The 21,407-nt window shown below is 31.3% G+C and overlaps 1 protein-coding gene across 7 annotated transcripts in view; it reads left to right on the forward strand.

Moving 5' to 3' along the window:
* Positions 1-21,407, forward strand: part of LOC106465876 (nuclear pore complex protein Nup98-Nup96-like) — an 87,742-nt gene that overhangs the window by 18,180 nt on the left and 48,155 nt on the right. For 5 of the 7 annotated variants that reach the window (XM_022394287.1, XM_022394310.1, XM_013926119.2 and 2 more), the window contains 10 exons: positions 11,330-11,512; positions 11,887-12,117; positions 13,842-13,987; positions 15,038-15,200; positions 16,316-16,497; positions 17,814-17,933; positions 18,623-18,773; positions 19,003-19,218; positions 19,552-19,621; positions 21,117-21,234. In XM_022394287.1, coding sequence (XP_022249995.1) covers positions 11,330-11,512; positions 11,887-12,117; positions 13,842-13,987; positions 15,038-15,200; positions 16,316-16,497; positions 17,814-17,933; positions 18,623-18,773; positions 19,003-19,218; positions 19,552-19,621; positions 21,117-21,234 — 1,580 coding nt within the window. The remainder of the gene's footprint in view (positions 1-11,329; positions 11,513-11,886; positions 12,118-13,841; positions 13,988-15,037; positions 15,201-16,315; positions 16,498-17,813; positions 17,934-18,622; positions 18,774-19,002; positions 19,219-19,551; positions 19,622-21,116; positions 21,235-21,407) is intronic. The other 2 variants (XM_022394299.1, XM_022394315.1) reach the window with 1 other exon arrangement.

The raw sequence follows: 21,407 nt of genomic DNA on the forward strand, positions 1-21,407 counted from the left end.
CATAATTTCCCAGTCATTATTTTATTTTTTCTCTCAAATTTGCATTTATCTATCAAACATTTTTCTTTGTTCATATTTCTGAAATTAATTCTGAGGTTAATGTTACCACTTCAGGTATCATACCTTCTATAAGTATTCTCTCATAGGCTGCAGGTGGGGGTGACCTGTCATTGGATTTATCGGTGATAATCCGCCAAGAGATTGATCATTATATGGGTCAGACAACTTTTCCTGAACTTGCCCGACTTCCTTCTTAATAAGCCGAACCTGTTTGAGTTGATGAAGGATTTGATTGCTTTTTTCCACCAGCAAATTTTGCCGTGTCTTCCTATGCCCAACCTGCAGAATCAGCTAGGCCTAATATGCCATCTTTAGATGTGATTTCTCAGGTATGTAATGTTTCAAACATTTCTATGATCCACATCCTTCATTGTTGCATGATAGTTCTTCCTCTCCATATTTAGTTTTCCCACCCTCCCTTGATATTAGGGTTCATGCTGAGCAATTTGCTTCATAATTGGTTGAGGATGCCAGCATGCCTTGCCCACTATGGGCTATGGATCAGTTTGCTTTGGTTTACCATCAAGCTGACTGTCTGTTTCTCGACTCTCAGCTGTTGGGGTCTATTTTACCTGTGTGTGTGTGTGGGCAATACTTTATTTTCCTGTGCATTTAACCCATGCTCAGTTTTGCTGCCTTTGTCTTACCCTTAATTCACTTTTACAGTATTTATCTTCCATCCATCTACTTTCAGAGGTGATACACTGAGATCCAGAGGATTTTCAAGGGACTTCCTATCCCTTATTACCTCCACATTGGCTCGTTTGTTGTCTTTGGCTCTTGCTTTACACGTGTGGTTTCTCTGTTGTTGGAATCTTCTGGATCGCAATGTGGCCTTGTCCCAGGTTCATTTGCCACCCACTTTTCTCAGGGATTTTTGCATGGCCCCTTTTCTGGGTGGTATGTTTTCGACCTTGTACCTGAGACTTTGAAATCACCTCTAGAGTCTGTGTGTCAACACTCTACCCTTTCCTCTTTGGTGGCTCATTTGTAGCAGTTGGAATCACAACAACCCCCTATTCCTGTTTCCTGTCCCAGTTCTTCCCATCCCTTACCCGTTCCTCTCTCCAGGGGTTCCTCATCTCGTTGTTTTATTCGATGTAGATGGCATGACGGCAACAGTACCAGTGTATACTGGATGGGAGCTTAATTGTGCGAATTTGTTCCAACTTGGCATTCTTTTGTCACAGATCAGTGGGTTATTCGAGATTTATCAGAGGGATGTGTCCTCCAATTTCTTCCCACTCTCCTTTGTCTCGAGTACCTGTTTCCTTCCCTATGCCTTGGGATCTCTTCACCTGCCAGCATCTGTCAGAGGCAGTACAAGACTTTTTTTTTTGTCTGAACAGGTCATCAAACCTGTTCATCATCTTTCTCTTGGCTTTTATTCCAGGCTGTTTGTTGTCCCCAAGAAAACTGGAGACTGGTGGCTTGTAATAGATTTGTCCCTCCTCATTTAATTTCTTAGTCTATCCCGTTTTACCATGGAATCGTTTCTCACCTTCAGGTAGGCTTTTTCCCCAGGTTTGTGGATGACCAAGATGGATGTCGTGAATTCCTACTTTCATATTCCGATGCTTTGTTAGTCGTGATCATATCTTTGGTTTGTTCATCACAGAGTGGTTTATCAGTTTTATGCACTGTCCTTTGGACTTGCTTTGGCCCCGTATGTTTTTTGGCGGGTGGTCAGAACATTTGCTCATCACCTACATGTTCTTGGATTGCACTTTTGCCATCATATGGATGACTGGCTACTGTTAGCTTGTTCCAAACAGGAGTCCGTCTGTCACACTCTTCAGCTGCTGCTGGAGGCATCTTGAATGGGCTGGTTAATCAAATTGGAGAAGTCATTCCTTCAACCTACCCAATATCTTGTCCATTTGGGTGTTTTTTTTAACAACCAACTCAGTTGGGCCAACCTTCTCCTCTTCAATTTTGTTCTATGGAGCTTTCAGTTCTTCATGCTCTTACTGCTCCTTCTATTACAGCTCGTGAGGTTCTATTGCTTTTGGGGATGTGGTCTTTTTCCCATTTTTATATTTTTTGGGATTGAGTTTCATAAATATTGCATGGTTTGGATCACTTTCCGGCTGTAGTTCTCTCCCACTTGGATGTGCTCCTCTGTTTTCCACCCATATATGCAACATCTTTCTACGATGGGCAAAGAGTATACCTGGTTCAGAAGTGGTGCGGTTTCCCACATCATATCTGAGAATCTGACTGTCTCATCTTAGGGAGTGTCCTTTGGATGCTTTCAAAGGATGTTTCTTTCTTTCCCTTGCACCAGTCCCTTCACCTATTCAGTGTGGGATTCTAGCTACTTATGTGAGTGGAGATAATATACCGTATCGGAAGTTATAATTTTCCTATACTGAAAATGTATTTCCGGAAGGTACTTGCCTCCTCTCACACTTCCAACCCTGAAAACCAGTTCTTCCATCTTCTGTCAAAACTTGAAGTGATAGATAGAATGGAATAGAGGGAGTCACATGCGTCATGAGAGTATGTTGCACTCCTATTGGTGGAGGGTTGATGTATGATGATTTGCATGAGATATTCTTTGGAATCAATTCCAACGGAGGCAAGATAGAAGGCTTGTGGCATGCGTAAATTTTTTTTTTGCATATAGAGGGTAGCACTGAATGAAAATAGTTATTTATGTGAGAGAAGGTAAGTACCTATTGGAAATACATTTTCAGTGTAGGAAAATTATAACTTTTGTAACATTTGTCAAACATTTCATACTCTGTTATCACTCTTCATGTATTTTATGGTATCATAAAAACTTCGTTGAAGCATATTATTAGAGAACATGTGAAATACCAAATAGACTGTCGTTAGAGATACTTTCTGCATCATTTTGTAAATAGTGTACATAGTGAAAAATGTCACTATTCTACCTACCTTTCTTAAGTTACTTATTAAAATAATAAAATGACAAAAACCCTGTAACCCAAGCAATTTCAAAAGGTGGACCTTTCTTCTTAAGGGGCAAACTGGGATTAGTTTGTCCCTGAAGAAGAAAGGTCCACCTTTCAAAAGTGCATGGGTTACAGGATTTTTATTATTTTTTATCAAGATTTTTTGAACATGCGCGTTTTTCTGACATCATGAAATTATTAAAATATTACATGTAGATTTAGCACTTTCATTTTGAAAAAAATTGTGCTTTCCAGTGCAATTTCATAAAGGCCAGTTTTTGAGTATTTTGTTAATATCAGGCACTTTTCTTTGCAAGTGCTCATAATTATTGATCTACTCTGGTGGACTCAACTGTGACTTTTTAAAACACAAACTTTGAATTTGAAACAGGTACCTCAGCTTTATGGGTAGTAAATATGCTATAAGAAGGGGGATAAAGAATGCATAGTTGTTAAGTAACTTAATTCCTGATGTAGTAGATTGCATGAAAAGATTTTTCTTTTTTGATAATGGCATTCTGTGGTGCAATGTAATAATCTTAAATAGGAATAAAAAATTCTACCTATTTTATACCTATCCAAATTTTTCTGCTATTGTTACCACAAATATAATTTTTTGTGGCCTAATAAGCAATGACAAACTTGTAATAGGGATGTGTGGAAGTGACATTTTGCTGATTCAAAATAATAAATTGTTGACTCACTTTGCACTAGAATGTTGTTGTATGCAAAATAATGACTAATAATACCCGTGATAATTGGGATTTTTACGGAACTGTATTCTCCTCTACCTCTAACAAGTAAAGTGGCACATGCTGTTAGTTTGTCCCTTTGTACCTAAATGAGTTGTGTACATTATGTTTACCTCAATACGGTTGTTTTCATGTAAAACTGTAAACTCAATCCCAAGAACTAAGCATACATAATTTATGTTAACTTGTACCTAATAGTAATCTCACTAGTCACTGTTGTTTTAGTATTTTTCTTATCTACAATTAATGTATTAATTTTTCATAAAAAAAAAAGTAATTTCAGTAGAGTAGTGTTTTGGAAATTTGTAGGGAGAAACCAACGGAACACTATTAACTTCATTCTCAGCTTATTACAGGTTTTGTACTACAATGTGTGTGTGCTACATTTTCAAATATAACAGTTTAGTATTAATAAAGCAACTTAATCCTAAATTATTGGACCTGAAAACAGGGTTTCCTCTGGCTGTATATGTTTTTTTGCAATCCGTTTTGCTAAATGAATTTTTTTGAGCTACAAACAAAGTCAAATTTATGTGCTACTTCTCATTCTATTTCAACACTTTTAACTTAAAAATATTTTAAAATCTTTATTTTGTCATTTTCTAACATTTATTAAGTGTAATTCATGAAGTTCACATTTTCGTTTTTGCACAGCTCCAAGGAGTTTTGTCTGTAAACTACATACTTTTCAAATTGTTTGATATTTCTCCCATCCCATAGAAACTATCACACTGTAAGAATATATTATTCATTTCTTTTTTTTTGCACTTAGTTATTGTACATGTCTTGGTTGACACCAATTTATGATCATTTACTAATGGAACACAACTTTGGGAACAGATATGAAAGAAGTTTAAATATGATTGGGTAGAGCAAGAATTAGACTTTTTTACTTCATGGTACAGGAAATAAAGTGGTTTGAGCAGTTGTTTATGGTTTGGTGTGAAAGTTCAGTCAGATCTCTTGTAGCATTGACCAAAGTCATTCAATGAGAAGTTTGAAAGATTAAAAACAAGTGACAGAGCTGAGATTTTCTTTAAACTTCTTTTCATTCATGGAAGTGTTTATATGTTTTATCTGTTCAAAAGCTACAGAAATTTCCTTGGGTAAGAAGTCATTAGAGAAGCTTACTTAGGTTTAGTAAGTATGGTAGGCAAATGCAAAGTATTATGATTACTCAAATCCTTATTTATTGACTATTATTTTTATGTTTATCTCACTGAAATAAGATATTTATCATGGAGTCGATAGACTCTATATGTAGTGATGGCCAAGGTACTCAGTAGGCATAATACAAATATGCATGCTAAAAGAAATCCACAATGATGGAGAGTTTTACTTTAAAAGATGATTGCCACTCACTTTCATTTGTTCCTCTACCTACCAAGCCCAAAACAAGGCAAGAAACCATTGCTAAGATACCAAACCCGGAAGTTACCAACCCACCAAATTGTTCACCTTTCTTCTTCTTGTTTCATTCGAGATAACTCTACAACTACTTTATTACTAATGTCAGTTTAAACCTAAATCCACTCTATGTATTTCTGGGCAGTTCACTATGTCATCCCTTGGTTGTAATAACTAGTAGTAATAAAAAAAAATAAAAAAATAATAATACTAGTGTAAATGATGTTATTACCCTCTGAAATTAGCTTTTTAAAGAAATCTGGCCTTTCTTTAAAGAATTATGTACAGGATGAAACAGGAATTACCAACCAATAATAGAAGAATATTAGATGACTGTAATGTGTAGAATACTAAGTGCTTTGTACACAATACAATCATTTTTTTTAAGGAGCCAATCCCTATGTTATGTATGACGTGAAAGAGTTAAAAGAAATAAGCAATACACATAATATTAAATTTTATTACACACATTCATAGAGTACACTAACTTTCAGTTGGGGGGGGGGGGGTGAAATGTCACAAAACAAGTAATAAAAAATATTTTGTAAGTGTAAAATTATGTAGGGATGGAAGTGCCAAAAAGAATGCAACCACGAACATAGGGATGATACAGCTATACATAGATCATCCGTACATGACTTTCAATATTAAAATTTAATGTTACACTGTAAAATGCATACTTGACTCTAATATTATATTCTTGACTGCTGGTTTGCAGTTTGTTAATCATAACATCATAGTCAGGGTAGGCATCAGTGTAGTTAAATAAGAACTTAGGACTTACATACAAGGAAAACCATGTTGAGTCAAAACGTCTTGATTATTACAGACTCGTGCTACAAGGTCATTTGAATTGACTGACGTTGTAACCTTTTTGTACTTGTGCATTTTACAGTGTAACATTAAATTTTAATTTTGAAAGTCATATAGGGATGATCTATGTATAGCTGTATCATCCTTATATTTTTGTTTGCATTTATTTTGGCACTGCCATCCCTACATCATTTTACATTTATAAAATGTTTTTCATTATTTGTATAAACTGGCTAGCTGGTTACTTAATTATTTCTAGGTTTCAAATAAACATTATAACCATTATCAGTGATAGTAAAACATCTTTTAATTTTTTTATCATTTTATTTGACTTACATGAGATCAATAAGGGGATTACTGTATATTTCAAGGACAAACCATAAAATGGTAATTGTGTGGTCATTTCTACATTAGTGATTTACTAAGTAGGGAATTTTCAGTTTATCTTTAGAAAAAACATTGTGCTAAAAGTGTTTACTAAAATAATTCTTTTAGCTAAAAAATTATGTATTTTTTGCAAAATTCAAAAATGGCAACCCACAAAAAATTTTCATGATACTAAACGAAGCATAGTTTGAATGTAACAAAGAAATTAAAACAAGCTGAATGTATAAAGATTAATCTCATGTGAGAATAATCAATTAGTTGAATGAAATTTAACTAATGAACACAATGATTAATTGCTTTGCATATTCCACTAATTACCCAGCTATAATTACTGGATTCTTAACAGATTTTGTGCAGTTAGCAGATTATTATATCTATCTAAGGTATAAAAAAATGCTCTTTATTTGTAATGTAGTTGTTCTGGTGTTGTTTTAGTAGCTATACATTTTATAACAACATGTTACCTAAAAGAAGGTTTAGGTTGTGGAAAATGATTTTTTTTTTATTCAAAATGCAGTGACTTTCATCCACTGTAGGTGACTTGGTTTGAGATAGATCTGTACTATTTTACCAATTCAAAATATTTAAAAACTACTGTAAGTGAATTAGACTTGTTATGCTATTCAAAATTAATTATAAAAACATATTTGATGTTATGTTGACAAGGAACCCACTTGAAGTAAAAATATATATGTTTATATATAGTAGAGATGACTGATATGGGTATTAAAAACAAAACAAGTAACAATGTTATAACTTATCTTGTGTTAGGATAAGTTGGAAGAAATGACTTTTGAAAGAGCACAAATGTACTTGCTACCAGTCAAAAATGTGATTTGGCAAACAAAACATTTTGGGACTGAATAGTTTTTTTTTTAGTTAATCACTTCTGTACAAACCAATAAGATAATATGAGGCAATAACAAATCAGTCAATGAAAAATAAAATGATGATAATGAAAATAAAGCATAGCAACAAAATGTTTTTATACCAGTTAATTTTATAGGGCTAAGTTTTGCCTGTAGCATAGCTATACTTTTGAAAACATTGTTAAAACTAAAGAATTTAATAACTGTATTGATTTGTTTGCTAAATGTCTTTACAATTTGATGTTTTGACCTATTTTAACTTTACTTTTCATGAAGGCAGATACTGCTGATAAGAATCTTAAGTATTGGTTCAGAAAATGGTAAAGAAAGAAAAAAAAAAATCTACCAATGCCTAATGTAAATTTCCCTGCTAAGACTAACAAGCTAAGTAAAAAGAATGAAAGGGTTAAAGTTTAGAATTAACACACTAGAACTTTCATCCACCGTAGGTGATTTGGTCTGAGATCTGTGCTATTTTACCAATTCAAAATATTTTAAAACTACTGTAAGTGAATGAAACTTGTTATACAGTTAAAAATTAATTATAATTAACGCAATGAAAATTTTCAAAAATATGAAATCAAATGAATAATACATTTTCTTTTTTGGGTGCATTATTTGTTGCCAGACTTTCAGTTTGTCTTTACAGTTTCAAGTTTAAGCTATTTCACATCTGTTTTCTTTTAATTTTATTGTTGTTTTTTTTGCTAGACTTTGTTCATGGGTAGCTGTATATTGCTCTGTGAAATTAGCCACAGCAAGAGCCCATATCATATTCATCCCCCTCCTACACACACACATATAAATATAAAGTAAACGAACCAATCTAGTTGCATATAGTTTAAGCTTGTTAGCATGAGTAAGCTTATATTTGTAAGCTCATAGAATAGAATGTTTCAAAACTAAGTTAACTGGCTTTCTAACTAAACTATTGGTAGGATAAAATTCTGTTTGCAGCTTGGAGCTGAACAATATAATCACTAACAAAGAATCTGAGGCCAACTGTCTACATAAGCCTGCCAAAAAGAAATAACTATCATAAGATTTTTGTAGGTGAAAAAATGCTTTTTCTGTTGGTTATAAACATGTCCATCAAATAAGTACACGTGTTTTACAAATTTGTTGGTATCACAACAATTCAAGAAGGTAGGAGGCTCAAATTTTACATTCTGGCCTTTCATTATCTATTGTTTGTGTTTTTAATTGGTTGGACATTGAAAGTCTTATAAGGGAAGAAAGAAAATACATGAGAGATAAACCAGAGCACAGATGCATCATGTGATGCAGAGAAGTGAAGATTGAGAATGCATTTAAATATCTCCTTTTAAAATTCAAAATTGAAACTTAGATAATATAAAAACTTGAATTATAAACAACATTTGGATGCCAAGTTTATTGACATGTATTCATAATAGAGTTGTTTAATTAATTGTTAAAGCAGTATTTTTTAAATAAATAAATATATATATAGACTAATCTAAGTGACATATAAAATATAATGTAATATTCACAATGTAAATAAAGCTGTAATGTAAAGCCAGGATGAAATTTGGATTAATTATGATCCACTATTGTCATTATGCTGATGCCATAGAGATCACATGGACTTTGATCTTTGAATATCATGTTTTATGTGAAGAAAGGGAAACATTGGTAAGGTTGCATATATCTAAGTTTACATATTTGTAAATTATTTTTCTATGACTTGTTTTTGGTTAAAGTAATTTTGGTGTTTGAAGTTTATAATTTGTTCTTTCATAAAACATATCATAGTGCTTAACATTTATTTTCTGTAATTACATATCTAGTCTTGATTTTCATATATTTTCATTCAAATTATATAGTGAGAGGACATTTGAAAAAATTATTTTGCTGCTAACTTTATATTTCTTTTTCACTTCCAATAGTAAACTGTTATGGGATTTTTTGAGTTCTTTGTGTAAATGCCAAGAAGATAAAACAGTGAGAATAGCTGTACAATGTACATTGAAATTAAAAGCAAAAATATTAAAGAAGGAAGCTACTTACTTTCATTTGCTGTGCAATATTTTATTTAAAATTATAACTTATTCTATAGTATAACAAATTATACACAGTTATTCATTATTTGTGACCTGGACTTTAGCATTGAAGTTTCATGACTCCTGTAGATTTTGGAGGCTGTAAACTATCTAAAGATTCCATCAGCAATTTTCATGCATACGTAGATGAGTTAAAAAGCAAACAGATATAATTCTAGTGAATAAAAAAAAGCAAAATTCTGTTTTAGCTCAAACAGTAGGTGATATTTCATAAACACAGCAAAATGAAGCAACTTAGCATTACTCACATTGCATTATTTTATTCATGTGCAGTAAAACTAAAGTTCCAATGAGCTTCTCTACTTACCAAAGCAGGACATATGAGAAATTTTTTATTTAATCTATTTCATTTACACTTTCTTATATAAACTAATAAGCTTCCAATTTTTATATTTTAGTTACTTTTATAAGAAGAATTTGTATCAAAAACAAGAATTTAGTATTTCTGGACTCTGATCTTTTTCTGTGGAAGACGAGGCACTTTAAGCCTACTTTTTGATATGATATTGAATGTCCACAATATAATTCATATTTATTTCAAATATTCATTTTAGAATAAACAAAATATATTTCATAATACAATAGAATGTCCCAAAACTACTATAATTTAATTGTCTTTCTGACTGAGCCAAAGATAGGTGAAAAATTCCATAAGCTTCTCGAAAATTAACACCACAATTGCAAATGATAAAACTGAAGCTTAATTTCTACTTATGAGTGGCAAAATTAAATAACTCGTATGAGAAATCTTGTAAATATAAAGCTACTTTTCCTGTGCTCATAAATACTCCAGTAGCAATGTCAGAGAAAATTACTGATATTTTTTTAAACAATGGTTTGAGAGAAGTATGTCTTATGAGTTTGACATTTTTTTATTGAATAATTTTCAGCAAACCACAAATACTGTAGACTCTTAGTTTATATTCCAGCTTTTTTGGTATCTATAGTATTTTTTCTCTAATTAGTTGGACACTCAGAAAATCATATGTGTAGACATAAAATCAAAAATGAGCAAATTGGAGTATAAGTAAATCATGTGACACAGACAAGTAAAGAATAAGAATTTGTTTAAGTATTTCCTCTTGAAATTAAGAAATTAAAACTTAATATAAAAGCTTGAATTACAGATTACATTTTGATGACAAGCTTATTGACATATATTAATAATAAATGTTATATTGAATTTTAAATGTAACTCTGTAAAAGGTCATGACATGCACAGTTTGACCAAGCTGTTGGCATAGAGTTAAAGCAAGTTTAAAGCTTTTGATAATTAGACTTTACAGAAAGTGTACATGCTGGAATTTCCCATTCCCTGCACTACCATTTTTCAAGTTCCCGTATAATGTTTGGGGTGCTGAAAATTTTGAAATTTTCTGGAAAACTTCATGTAGTTCTAGAATCAAAAAGGCTAAGCCGATGAAGGAAATTTTACAGACATGTTTTAGAGGTGCATAATGTTCAGGATAAAGCAAAACATTTGCTATTTTTAACCCTGGAGAAGAGTAATAAGCATGATGTGCATAATGAGCAAACTACGTAAACTGAAAATACTACAGTAGTTGTTTTTTTGTACTTTTTTATTTTGGACACAAAACTACTGTTTTGTTTGATCACATAAAGTGTGTTCGATAACTAGGCTTCTTATCTAACTTAAATAATTTGATTTTAAGTGTCATATTATACTAGGAAATAGCTTTTGTTAGAACACACTTCCATTTCCATCTTGACTTTATTATCTTTATTTTAGATTTTACATGTATCTTTTTGTTTTTAACTTCAAGAACTTGGGCTTAAAAGAAGCTAATGCTACAATTAATAAAGTAAAGTATGCAAGGACTGTTTAATTTAGCCAGTAAGACATAGCTCACAAACTAACACCAGGTGCACAGTCACAGACTTAACTGTTTATGAATTTATGATATGTGTAAGAAGTAATTAGAATATTCTACAGTATTTTGATATAGAATTTTAGTAGATTAAAAATTTTCCTAGTGAGTTTATAGATTATTTATTTACAAAATTTTCATTATCTTCAGCAGCCAGTGCTTTTGGAGCCAAACCAGCTGTCAACAATGTGTTTGGAACTTCAGCATTCAGTACTTCTACACCAAGTAGTGGAGGACTGTTTGGTGGATCATCATCCAACACAGGAACAGGATTGTTCAGTGGCTCTACAACAGGATTTGGCCAGCCATCATCAACTGGTTCAACAGGATTTGGTATGTATTATTATTAGAAGGACAGATGCGATCAGTCAATTATTATAATTGTTTTTCCTCTGCCAATTAGATATTTTCACTGGTATATACATCAAAGAAAAATAATGTAATTATAGTGATTGTTAGTTGTATGTCAATTTAACTGTAAACAATTGTTGTTTGGGAAGAGAAGTTTTGTTTCCAACATGGTGTTCATGTTCTTACACTGCACTGCTTGATCATGTGTGAAAAATAGAAAGAAAAATTGTATCATAATTAAATTCAAAGTTTGTTAAAGAAAATACCATTCTTAAAAATTGTGATGATAACTTCATTTTGGTTATTGTAGTAGCACTTTGATTTGGTATTTTTCTCTACATTCCCTTGTTGCTTAGCATTTGGAAATCCCTCAACCAGTGGAAATCTTTTTGGAGGGAACACACAAACAGCCAGTGGAGGTCTCTTTGGAAGCAGTAGCACCTCAGCATTTGGGACACCACGTCCAACCTTTGGTGGGTTTTCCTCCAACACTGGCACAGGACTCTTTGGTCAACAGCAACAGCAGCAGACCACAGGGTTATTTAGTCAGACAGCCACTCCAAGTACTGGTCTATTTGGCTCAACAGGTGAATGATTTGTTGTTAGCTTAGTGGTTGCATGTTTAATTGTCAGATATGTTGGTAATTTTTTATATATTTATTTAATTGCTAGAGTAATGATGACACAAAACAGATGTTTATTCAAGTCTAACAAAAACTAGAAATGTATACAGGACTTTAGGTGCACCTTTTCTGGGATATAGGACAAAATAAGATTTTACCTTCTTTATTTTTATTGAAATATCCTATTTGCAATTTTACAGGGGTTCCTAGATCTTTACTAGTTCCTACTGCAATAAAATTTAATACTCGGGGTGAAAAGTTTTTAGGTTTTAAGCTTGTATAAAAACTGTACTGTAAGTTAAAAACTCTTGTAGTGTCTTCTGTATTTCAAACTAGAAACAAGATTAGTTGAATACTTCAACAAGTCTTATGTCTTGTGTTCAGGAATTAGTTACATAACCTATTTATATAGTTATCTTTTGGATCATTTCCTGACTTTACGAAAATTTATAAAATTTTAACTTGTTTTTCAACCTACCCGAGTCTAAATATATTTTTTATCGACTATTCATCTTTTCTAGAATTGGGTAGTATATTTTCATTTTGCAATATTCATAGTGAAATTGTGCACATACAAATTTATACCTGAGTTAGTTGCAACTAAAAGTTACACATAAAACATTTTGAAGTGAGGGTTTGAGGATCAGGTCTGTAGTTGAACACGGGCATAAAATAATTGCTTTTTTATGATAGGTATTGTAACTTTATGTATTGTTTAGTTAGTAAAAATAAAGAAGTGTGATAGCTATAGTCATTGAAAATAATTTTAACAGCAGTTATTTATCTCAATTATTATTAAAGCTATTAGCAGTCATGATATTGAGTACAAGTTCTGTGGCACTGATAGGACTACCATTAGTTTATCAACTATTTAACATCTCTAATGGACAAAACTCAAATAAATGAGTGTATTTATCCACATTGAATAAACTAAAACTTCCTTTTGGCATAAAAACATTAAACTTCCTAAGCCATAACACAAAGTAAGAGGTTTCAGTCTGTTAAGATCTTAACTTTTCATAGTAGTTTTTCTTTCACTTAGTGAATCATTAGCTTATGTTACTTGACGAATACAGAAACAATATTAGTTTTGATGATAAAGCTTTCTGTTTACACTATGAATTTTAGATATTCAGTAAATGAAAAACTAAAGCCATGATTTTTTAAACAGTATAAAAAAATGCCTTTCATGTAATAAAGTGAATTTGATTGAAGACTTCCTTGGACTATATTTGTCTTAGAAGTTTTTGGAAGACATTATGATCTGTTCTGTAACAGCAGGTCAACGTGTAAAAAATTGTTTTTGAGAGATGCATTTAGTCTCCAATCAATTACTGTTTTCTTTACTTAAACTTTCTCTTAAACAAGAGCACAATGCACCTTTCATAAAAAGATCATGTACAGAAAATATCTCGAAATTCTAGTATTTTTACAGTTGTCTTCAAATGTTTAAAAAAATATATATATACTAAGTTTTGTGCAAGTAGATTCAGTAGTTTTGTTAAAAATGTTACTTTTGTGAAACCGACAAGTAATAAGTATGATATGAGATAATTAATGGTTGTTGCTGTCCATCAACCTGGAATGAATTATTTGACAGTATTTTTAATGCTTATTTTAATTCTTTTTGTATTTTTATATATGAAATCCCAGCTGCAGATTTTAATGCTATTATTATGATACCAAAGGTTTTTCTACTACTGTTGGCACTACAGTAAAGTTCAACCCACCGATTGGTTCAGATACCATGATGAAGAATGGTCTGTCAACAAATATTAACACAAGACATCAATGCATCACTTGTATGAAAGACTATGAGAACAAAAGTCTTGAGGTAAAATAATAATTAAATACACTGAGAAGAATGAAGTAAAAGTAGTGGAATTTAAGTAACTTACAGTTTGTCATTAGAATAGGAAAAAGCCCCCCCCCCCTTATTTTTGTGAAGAATAATGATTTTAGGCTTTACTAATATTCCATCTTTGCTCATTATATCCTTACTTAATTCATCATAAAGATATTTATAATATTAAAAAGAATATTTCTGCCTGTTAATACCCATAAATGTAATGGTGTTTGACCAGCTCCAGGTAAACATAGCAAAAAAAATGACCACATTTTATTCGTATCACATCAGGTAGAAACAGCTGATGTATATACAATACTTGTATACATCAGAACCATAGTAAATATTTTAGGTTTAGAGGAATTTTTAATTCTTTTATAAGATATTTCATATGTGCTAAAGTAAGTGTTCATAATTGTTTTGAGATTTATGTAGAAACTAGGAACATTTTTGCATAGAAGAAAGAATGTCTGAAAGATGAAAGTTGTTTTAGATACTTTATAAATTTATCTGTTTTTCTTAAACGTAATCTAATTTTAATAAGTTGTCGTCAAGTTTAGACTATATGTAATGGCTTTATGATCAATTCTGTATGTGGAAGAAGTCATTGAAAATGGTTTATATAAGTATTGGTAATAATTACATCATACTTGAACTAAATGGGAAATGTCATCATGTTAAAGTTAGTACTGTCAACTGTTTTTCAAAATAATAGATGAACATCTTTAATGAAGTACTTATCCAGAACTAATCTTTAAAAAGATATAGTTATTATAAACTTAATACCATACATACATTTCAGCTTGCTGTGAATGTAACATAGATGTTAGTCATGTTACTGTGATTGAAGACTTTAAATATAACTGAGAATTTCCACATTTCTAAGTGCATGAAATATGATTTTTCCTATATACCTGTGATGTAAACAAGGATTTCTACAAATCTAAGATTCCTCAAAAACTGATTTTATTGCTTTATTAAGTGGTGTTGAACACACTCTAAATGAATATATTTTCCATATTTTATTTTTATTCTTAGGAGTTAAGACTGGAAGACTATGTGGCCAACAGGAAAGGTGGTCAAGTAACAATGGGAGGATTTGGTTCAACAGGACAGACTGGGTTGTTTACCACTCCAGCTTCAACTACAGGATTTAGCTTTGGAACACAGAATAAACCTCTTTTTGGTGGTTCATCAACAAGTAAAGTGTTTTGACATATGAAGTGATTTGTTTCATAGCTATTATACAAATTCTGATAATTTAAAAAAAAACAACTAACATTTGTTTTCATTATATTTCACACAAAAAAGTCATTACAGAACAGAAATAGTATCCATTTTCCTAACAAAATCTCTGGTTGATGAATTAATTAAACTATTAGGCAATATTGTTTTTATAGAATATAGATAGGTCATAAATGTTTAAGTAGTATTCCACTTGAATGTTGTTTTCTCAAGAAAAGCTTCTCATTAAAGAAACATGAAACTATCAACTGCAGAGTTTTGTAGTTATATGAACAACACCTATGGCAATATGTTACTAACTCCAAAGAAAATTTACACTGTTGAAGTTTATATACCTCTCTGCATATTTCTGAGTAAACTGATACATGTTTTGTGTTAATTAAGGAATATATATATATATATATATATATATAGTTAATGCTCATATCATATGGTATTATGCTTAAGTACAAAACAGAGCATATGGAAAACATTAAATTCCTTTAAATATGATAATGTGAAGCAATAGCGCACAAACAAAAATTACAAAATATGCAAATTCTTTTTTTTTTGCTGTTTATTTTTGTAGTGCTTTTACTGTTTCTGTAGTGCTAATTGGTTTTATAAACCTTTAATAGACCCAGTAAAGTATATAATAAGAATTCTGAAACTTGATAAATGATTTTAAAAGTTAACTTACCAAATTTATATCTTGAATTGAAATATATATATGTATATGTGTGATCCAAGAAATAATAATGCTACATTTAAAATTATTGTTGATTTAGCTTTTATTTAAACTCTCTTATGAAACGTTTTATATTTCAATATTTTTTGAAAATTGTTACAATATATGTACGTAATATAATATTTTTGTATGTTTTTGTGTTGTTCATTTTATTGTAACACTTTACAAAATCTGTGTTTATTGGAATGAGAATATTACATAAAGCTATTGAATTTCTGAAAAACCTTCCTTTAAACTTATATTTTAACACTATCAAATAAATCTGTATTTGGTTAGTAGTATTGTAAACATTGACTTGTGGAAAGTTAAAAAAATATTCATCAAACACTGTTGATATAAATTAGGTACTTTTGGAACTACTGGAACCACTGGTTTATTTGGCCAGAGCACTCAGCAACAGCAAAGTACAGGTCTTTTTGGTAAACCTGTAGGATTTGGTGCCCCAACAACATCTACCACTTCTAGCTTTGGGGGATTTGGTACCTCTGGTGGTACTTCGTTATTTGGCCAGGCCAACCAGCAGAAGGTAGGAGGATAATGATTCAATGTGCAAGCATGTACAAACCATTAGTTTTATTGAAAATAATTATCATTACAAATAATGCTCAGTTTGTTCAGCTGTATGCAGTATTTTGTGAAGACAGACATAATAGGTGGTTTGATAATTTTTAGATGTGCATAAAAACAGTTTATACCATAAAATTGTCTTATGATGTCTCTAGATGTTGTGAATAACATGTAAGTTTATAAATATGTAACATAATGGGAATATTTATATATAAGTTTATCTGTGACAATGTTGTAACAGCTTCATTGGACTATTGCGAGCTTTTTATATTCACGTTCAGAGAGCTTCCCAAGATACCTTGTGATGTCTTAAGCAGGTCTGAGTATAGTCCCTTAACACTTGTTTTATGCAGATTACATTGTAGTGGATTTGAAATTTTTATGGTCTGAATTTGGCTATAGTATAGAGGGGAGTGACATTTTGGTTTGTGCTGAAAGATTAAGACTACATCACAGAAATAAAAACATTCTCTATTTCTACATTCCAGGTAACTGCAGTGTATAGAAACTTCAAATCTAGTACCTAAATCTGTCTCATATGTATAAGCTTATATTAAAAAAGTGATTTCTCTGCTATTTACAAATGTCAGTTTTTGTGTTATAATTCAAATCATTAGGATATTTCCAAAAAATATTAAATGTTTCATTTGTTTCATTCCTTCCAGCCATTTTGTAATAAAATGCTACTTTGATTGGTTTGTCATATTTAAGGCCTAGTATTTGACTATTTTTGTATAGTAACTTTTTCTAAAATGTAGTCTTAGAGAATTCGGCTAAGTCAACCTTTCTAGAATGTTTTTAACTTTTTAATTCTGATGCATTCCTTAGATTTAGATAATTTTTATATTATTTTTCTTGAAGCTCAACTTTAACCTGATTGGCAATGATAAGAGAATTTGTTATTTCATTGCTGTTTTTTTTTTGTTTGGGTGTGATTTTGGGGCCATTTGTTCTGATCTTTATGTTTTTTCACTTCCATGGAGAACACTGCTTTGAAATGTTGTTTCACCTGGCTCTTCATCATATGATGTTTGTGCTATATGAATATCTTTCCGTGGGAAAGAGATTTGGTAATTTTCTATAGCCACCTATTGTAGCATTTTGTATCAAATAATCAGGAATTCATCATGCTTGCATCTGTGACAACATATTCCTCTATTAAGAAATTTACAGATAATTTTTTTAAAAGTGATTACCTGTTTTTATTAAGGGATTAGCAGGTATTTTAATTTTTAAAAATTGTAGAATTACAAAACCAGTATTTACATTCTTTAGACTTTGTTTGGCCAACCTTCTGGAACAGGACTCTTTGGTTCCACAGCTACATCACAGCCTTCTGTAGGGTTTGGGACAGGAAGCACATTTGGTTCTGGTTTTGGTGCTAACACTCAATCTGTAAGTACTCTGAGGTATTGGATGATTTCTTGAGCTTTCCTGTATTAGATTTGTTAATTTTTTTTTCTGCACTAAGAAGAAATGTATAATGCTCAGTGCTAGTTAGTATTTCATTACTTCATGATTTGGTACATGTGTGATTCATTTCTATTTCAGTTTTTTTTTATGCAACCATTCAATATTAACAGAGATTTACCATGTTTGTGATGTGTTTTTTAAAGAAGGAAACGTGATGATTGAAAATTTTGATGAAATTGGAAAACACAAATGTCAAAAAATTACTAGTATGTTTTAAACACATATGAATCAAGTTGCTTGGTTACAGTATCTGGAAAACATTCTAAAGTATGGTTATTCCAGGTTTTACCAGATCTAACCAAGAACTACAGAACTTTTATTAAAACCATGAACATATAAGCACACAGAATAGTCTTGTATGCATAAAAATCAAGTCTATAAAAACAATTGTTTTAGTATTGGATGATTATTATTTAAACTTTAGTTTTTCTATTATGTTATTTTTACAATAATTTTGTGCTGTTATTGTGTGTGTGACTGGTAATGCATTTTTTTAATCCTATGTGGCTTAAATATAAAATGTAATGATTTGTTCATTTCTCAAAAATACATTGTAACTTGCTATTTTATAAATTTAAAACTCCTTATTTGTGCAATATTTCTTTATCTAGACTGGGCTATTTGGAGCCAAACCAGCTGGTTTTGGGACAACAGCTGGTACAACAACCAGTACTTTTACTTTTGGAGGAGCAGGAACTGGCTCAGGACTTTTTGGACAGAAGCCTGCTGAATCCTCCTTTGGAATGGGCTCAACAGGATTTAGTGAGTATTGTCCAGTATTCAGTTTCCAGAATTGTTTTTTTTTAATCTTGTAAAATTATATTAAACTGTGTATTAATACTTTCATCATGAAAATTGCTATTTAAAGTTTTCTATTTGTCTGTTGTTTTTTTTGTTTTTTTGTACAGTGTATTTAAATGTTAAATGTCTTTTTAAAGCATGTCTTAGATTTGAAGATATAATAATTTTTATAAATTATTAAATGTTTCAGGTTTTGGAAATGCTCAAAACCAAGGAACAAGTATGTTTGGACAGAATAAACCAGCAACAGGATTTGGAATGGGATTGGGAACAGGTTTTACTGGGACCAGCTTTGGGTCCGGTCTTGGTACTGGTACGTCAACTTCACTATTTGGAAATCCAGCTGCCAACAAGCCTTCATTTTCATTTGGTGGTGCTGGTGGTGGGGGTACCAGTACTGGGTTTTGTAAGTTTGGGTTATTTTTTTGTTTAATCTTATTTGAAATGAAATTAATCCAAGTTTGGAAGATAATGTTGTGTTATGGTCAGTGGGTTTTTAGATGCTAAGTTTTAACCTATCGTTTTGTAATCATACCAAGAAAAAATAATAGTCATCTCTATGAAACACCCACACACACACACCCACAATTATGTATAGTTCCCTTAAAATTGAAAAATGAAGGACCTATATCTTCATAAAAATGCCTCAATACATACAATTTATGGAAGAGTATAAGTTTAAAGGACTAATTATTTTACTGTTGACTTTTGGCTGGAATGTAGTTTGTTTTTTTTACAGTATTTGGCCAGCCTGCAACTAGTTCAACCTTTAATTTTGGAGGACTTGGAACCACACCATCTCTTGGCAGGTAAGTGTCAAGATTTTGGGTTTTTTAGTGATAGTTTGGACCATGCGGTTTAGCTTACATAGGCTGTTTTTGTATGTGCTTGTGGTAAAAAGATGAAAAGTCTAAGAAATGCACAGTGCTGACTAATTTATCCAGATAACTGGTGATTCTGAAAGGTAACTTAAGGTGCAGCTTAGTATATGGGAAACTTTAAATGATATTGTTACATCTCTGAGACCATCTGTCATTTGACAAATTGCTGCAGAGATTGACCCTAAGTATATTGTGGTTAGGGTGTATGATAAGTTTTCACTACGTATAAATGTTCTTTAAAATTTTGTGGTTACTTTCATACAGGGTGTGAGTAAACATGAGTTGACTAACTAGCTAATTCAAAAATGTTTGTATTTAGTATGAAAAGCTTTGAGAATGGATGATAAGAAATGAGTTGAATGTATTATATAAGTATAAAGCTGAAAACAGTTAAAGGATATAAGATCTTCAATCTAAGGAACCACTAAAGCCAAACTTGCTAGGTGGAGATGCAAAGACAAATTTCTTTAAGGCTTTTTCCTCCAGCTGACTTGGTGAAATAAGTATTAATAGAAGAAGTGTGTATCAAAAAGTATATTTTGTGCTCTAGAAATATGTCCCTCAGTGGGTCAGCGGTATGTTTATGAACTAACAATGCTAAAATTCTAAGTTTGATTCCATATGGTGGACAAAGCACAACTAATCCACTGTGTAACTTTGCACTAAAAAAACAAACAAAACGTATTCTAGAAAAATATTTTATTTTTTTATGCAAATATGAGACATATACAAGTCTTGTTTAAAATTGCATCTCAACTGTGTATAGTTTTTAGTAGAATCAAACTTTGCAAAGCTGATTTAGGATGATATATTGAGGTTCTTCATTTCTTCCCATCAATACATATATTTACCTTGATAGATTTTATTTCATTAAGGAGCACTTTTTGTGATATATTTTGAACACAGTTCATTATTGTTTTGTACAGAAGCAGTACATTGACCAGACTAAACATTATGTTGGTAATATAAAGTTAAAAACAAGATGACATTTAGAGAAATGTGTTACAGTGAAAATTAGTTTCAGATAATAGCGTATAATCATTGCTGTCAAACTAATTAGATCCAGAAGAAGAATGGGACCTGGAACATTGTTCTAGTAAAGTGTGTTTAACCTTCAGTTTTATATCTTAAAAACAGCTTCTGTGTATTGCTGTTCTGTTTGTAATGAGTCTTTACTAGATATTATTGTTGTGTGTTAATTTATTATTTTTTAGAATTTGAACTGTATTTAAACATGGGGTGTTATTCTAAACATGCTTCTATATACACAAGGATATGCCAAATTTAAAATTAAAGTTTGAGTAGTTTGCTGTATACTTTGCTTTTTATTTTTCATGTTTCATGAGTTGTATAAAAAATGGTACCATAAAATAGACTGAGTGATTTAGCAACTTTTTGTTTTTTTTTTTCTTTCTGTGATTAGCAATCCTAATGCATTAGCAGTAGCTCAGCAACAAGCTCAGACTCAACAGCAGGTCTTAGCTATGGCTGTCAATTCAAATCCATTTGGTGATTCTCCCTTATTTCGGAACATTATCAAGGTTTGTGTTAAAGCATTTATTGCCGATGGTCCTATCGTGTTTTATAAGAAATTAAAATGTAGAAAAAATTCAGATTTTTCTTTTGATGTTTTTAATCTTTCTTCTCAGAAGCCATTCTTACTTGAGTTAGCATTAAGCAAGTCTTATGAAGTTAAAATTAATCTAGTATTTAT

The sequence above is a fragment of the Limulus polyphemus genome, unplaced genomic scaffold (genome assembly GCF_000517525.1).
Source record: "Limulus polyphemus unplaced genomic scaffold, Limulus_polyphemus-2.1.2 Scaffold71, whole genome shotgun sequence".
In the NCBI taxonomy this organism is placed as follows: Eukaryota; Metazoa; Arthropoda; class Merostomata; order Xiphosura; family Limulidae; genus Limulus; species Limulus polyphemus.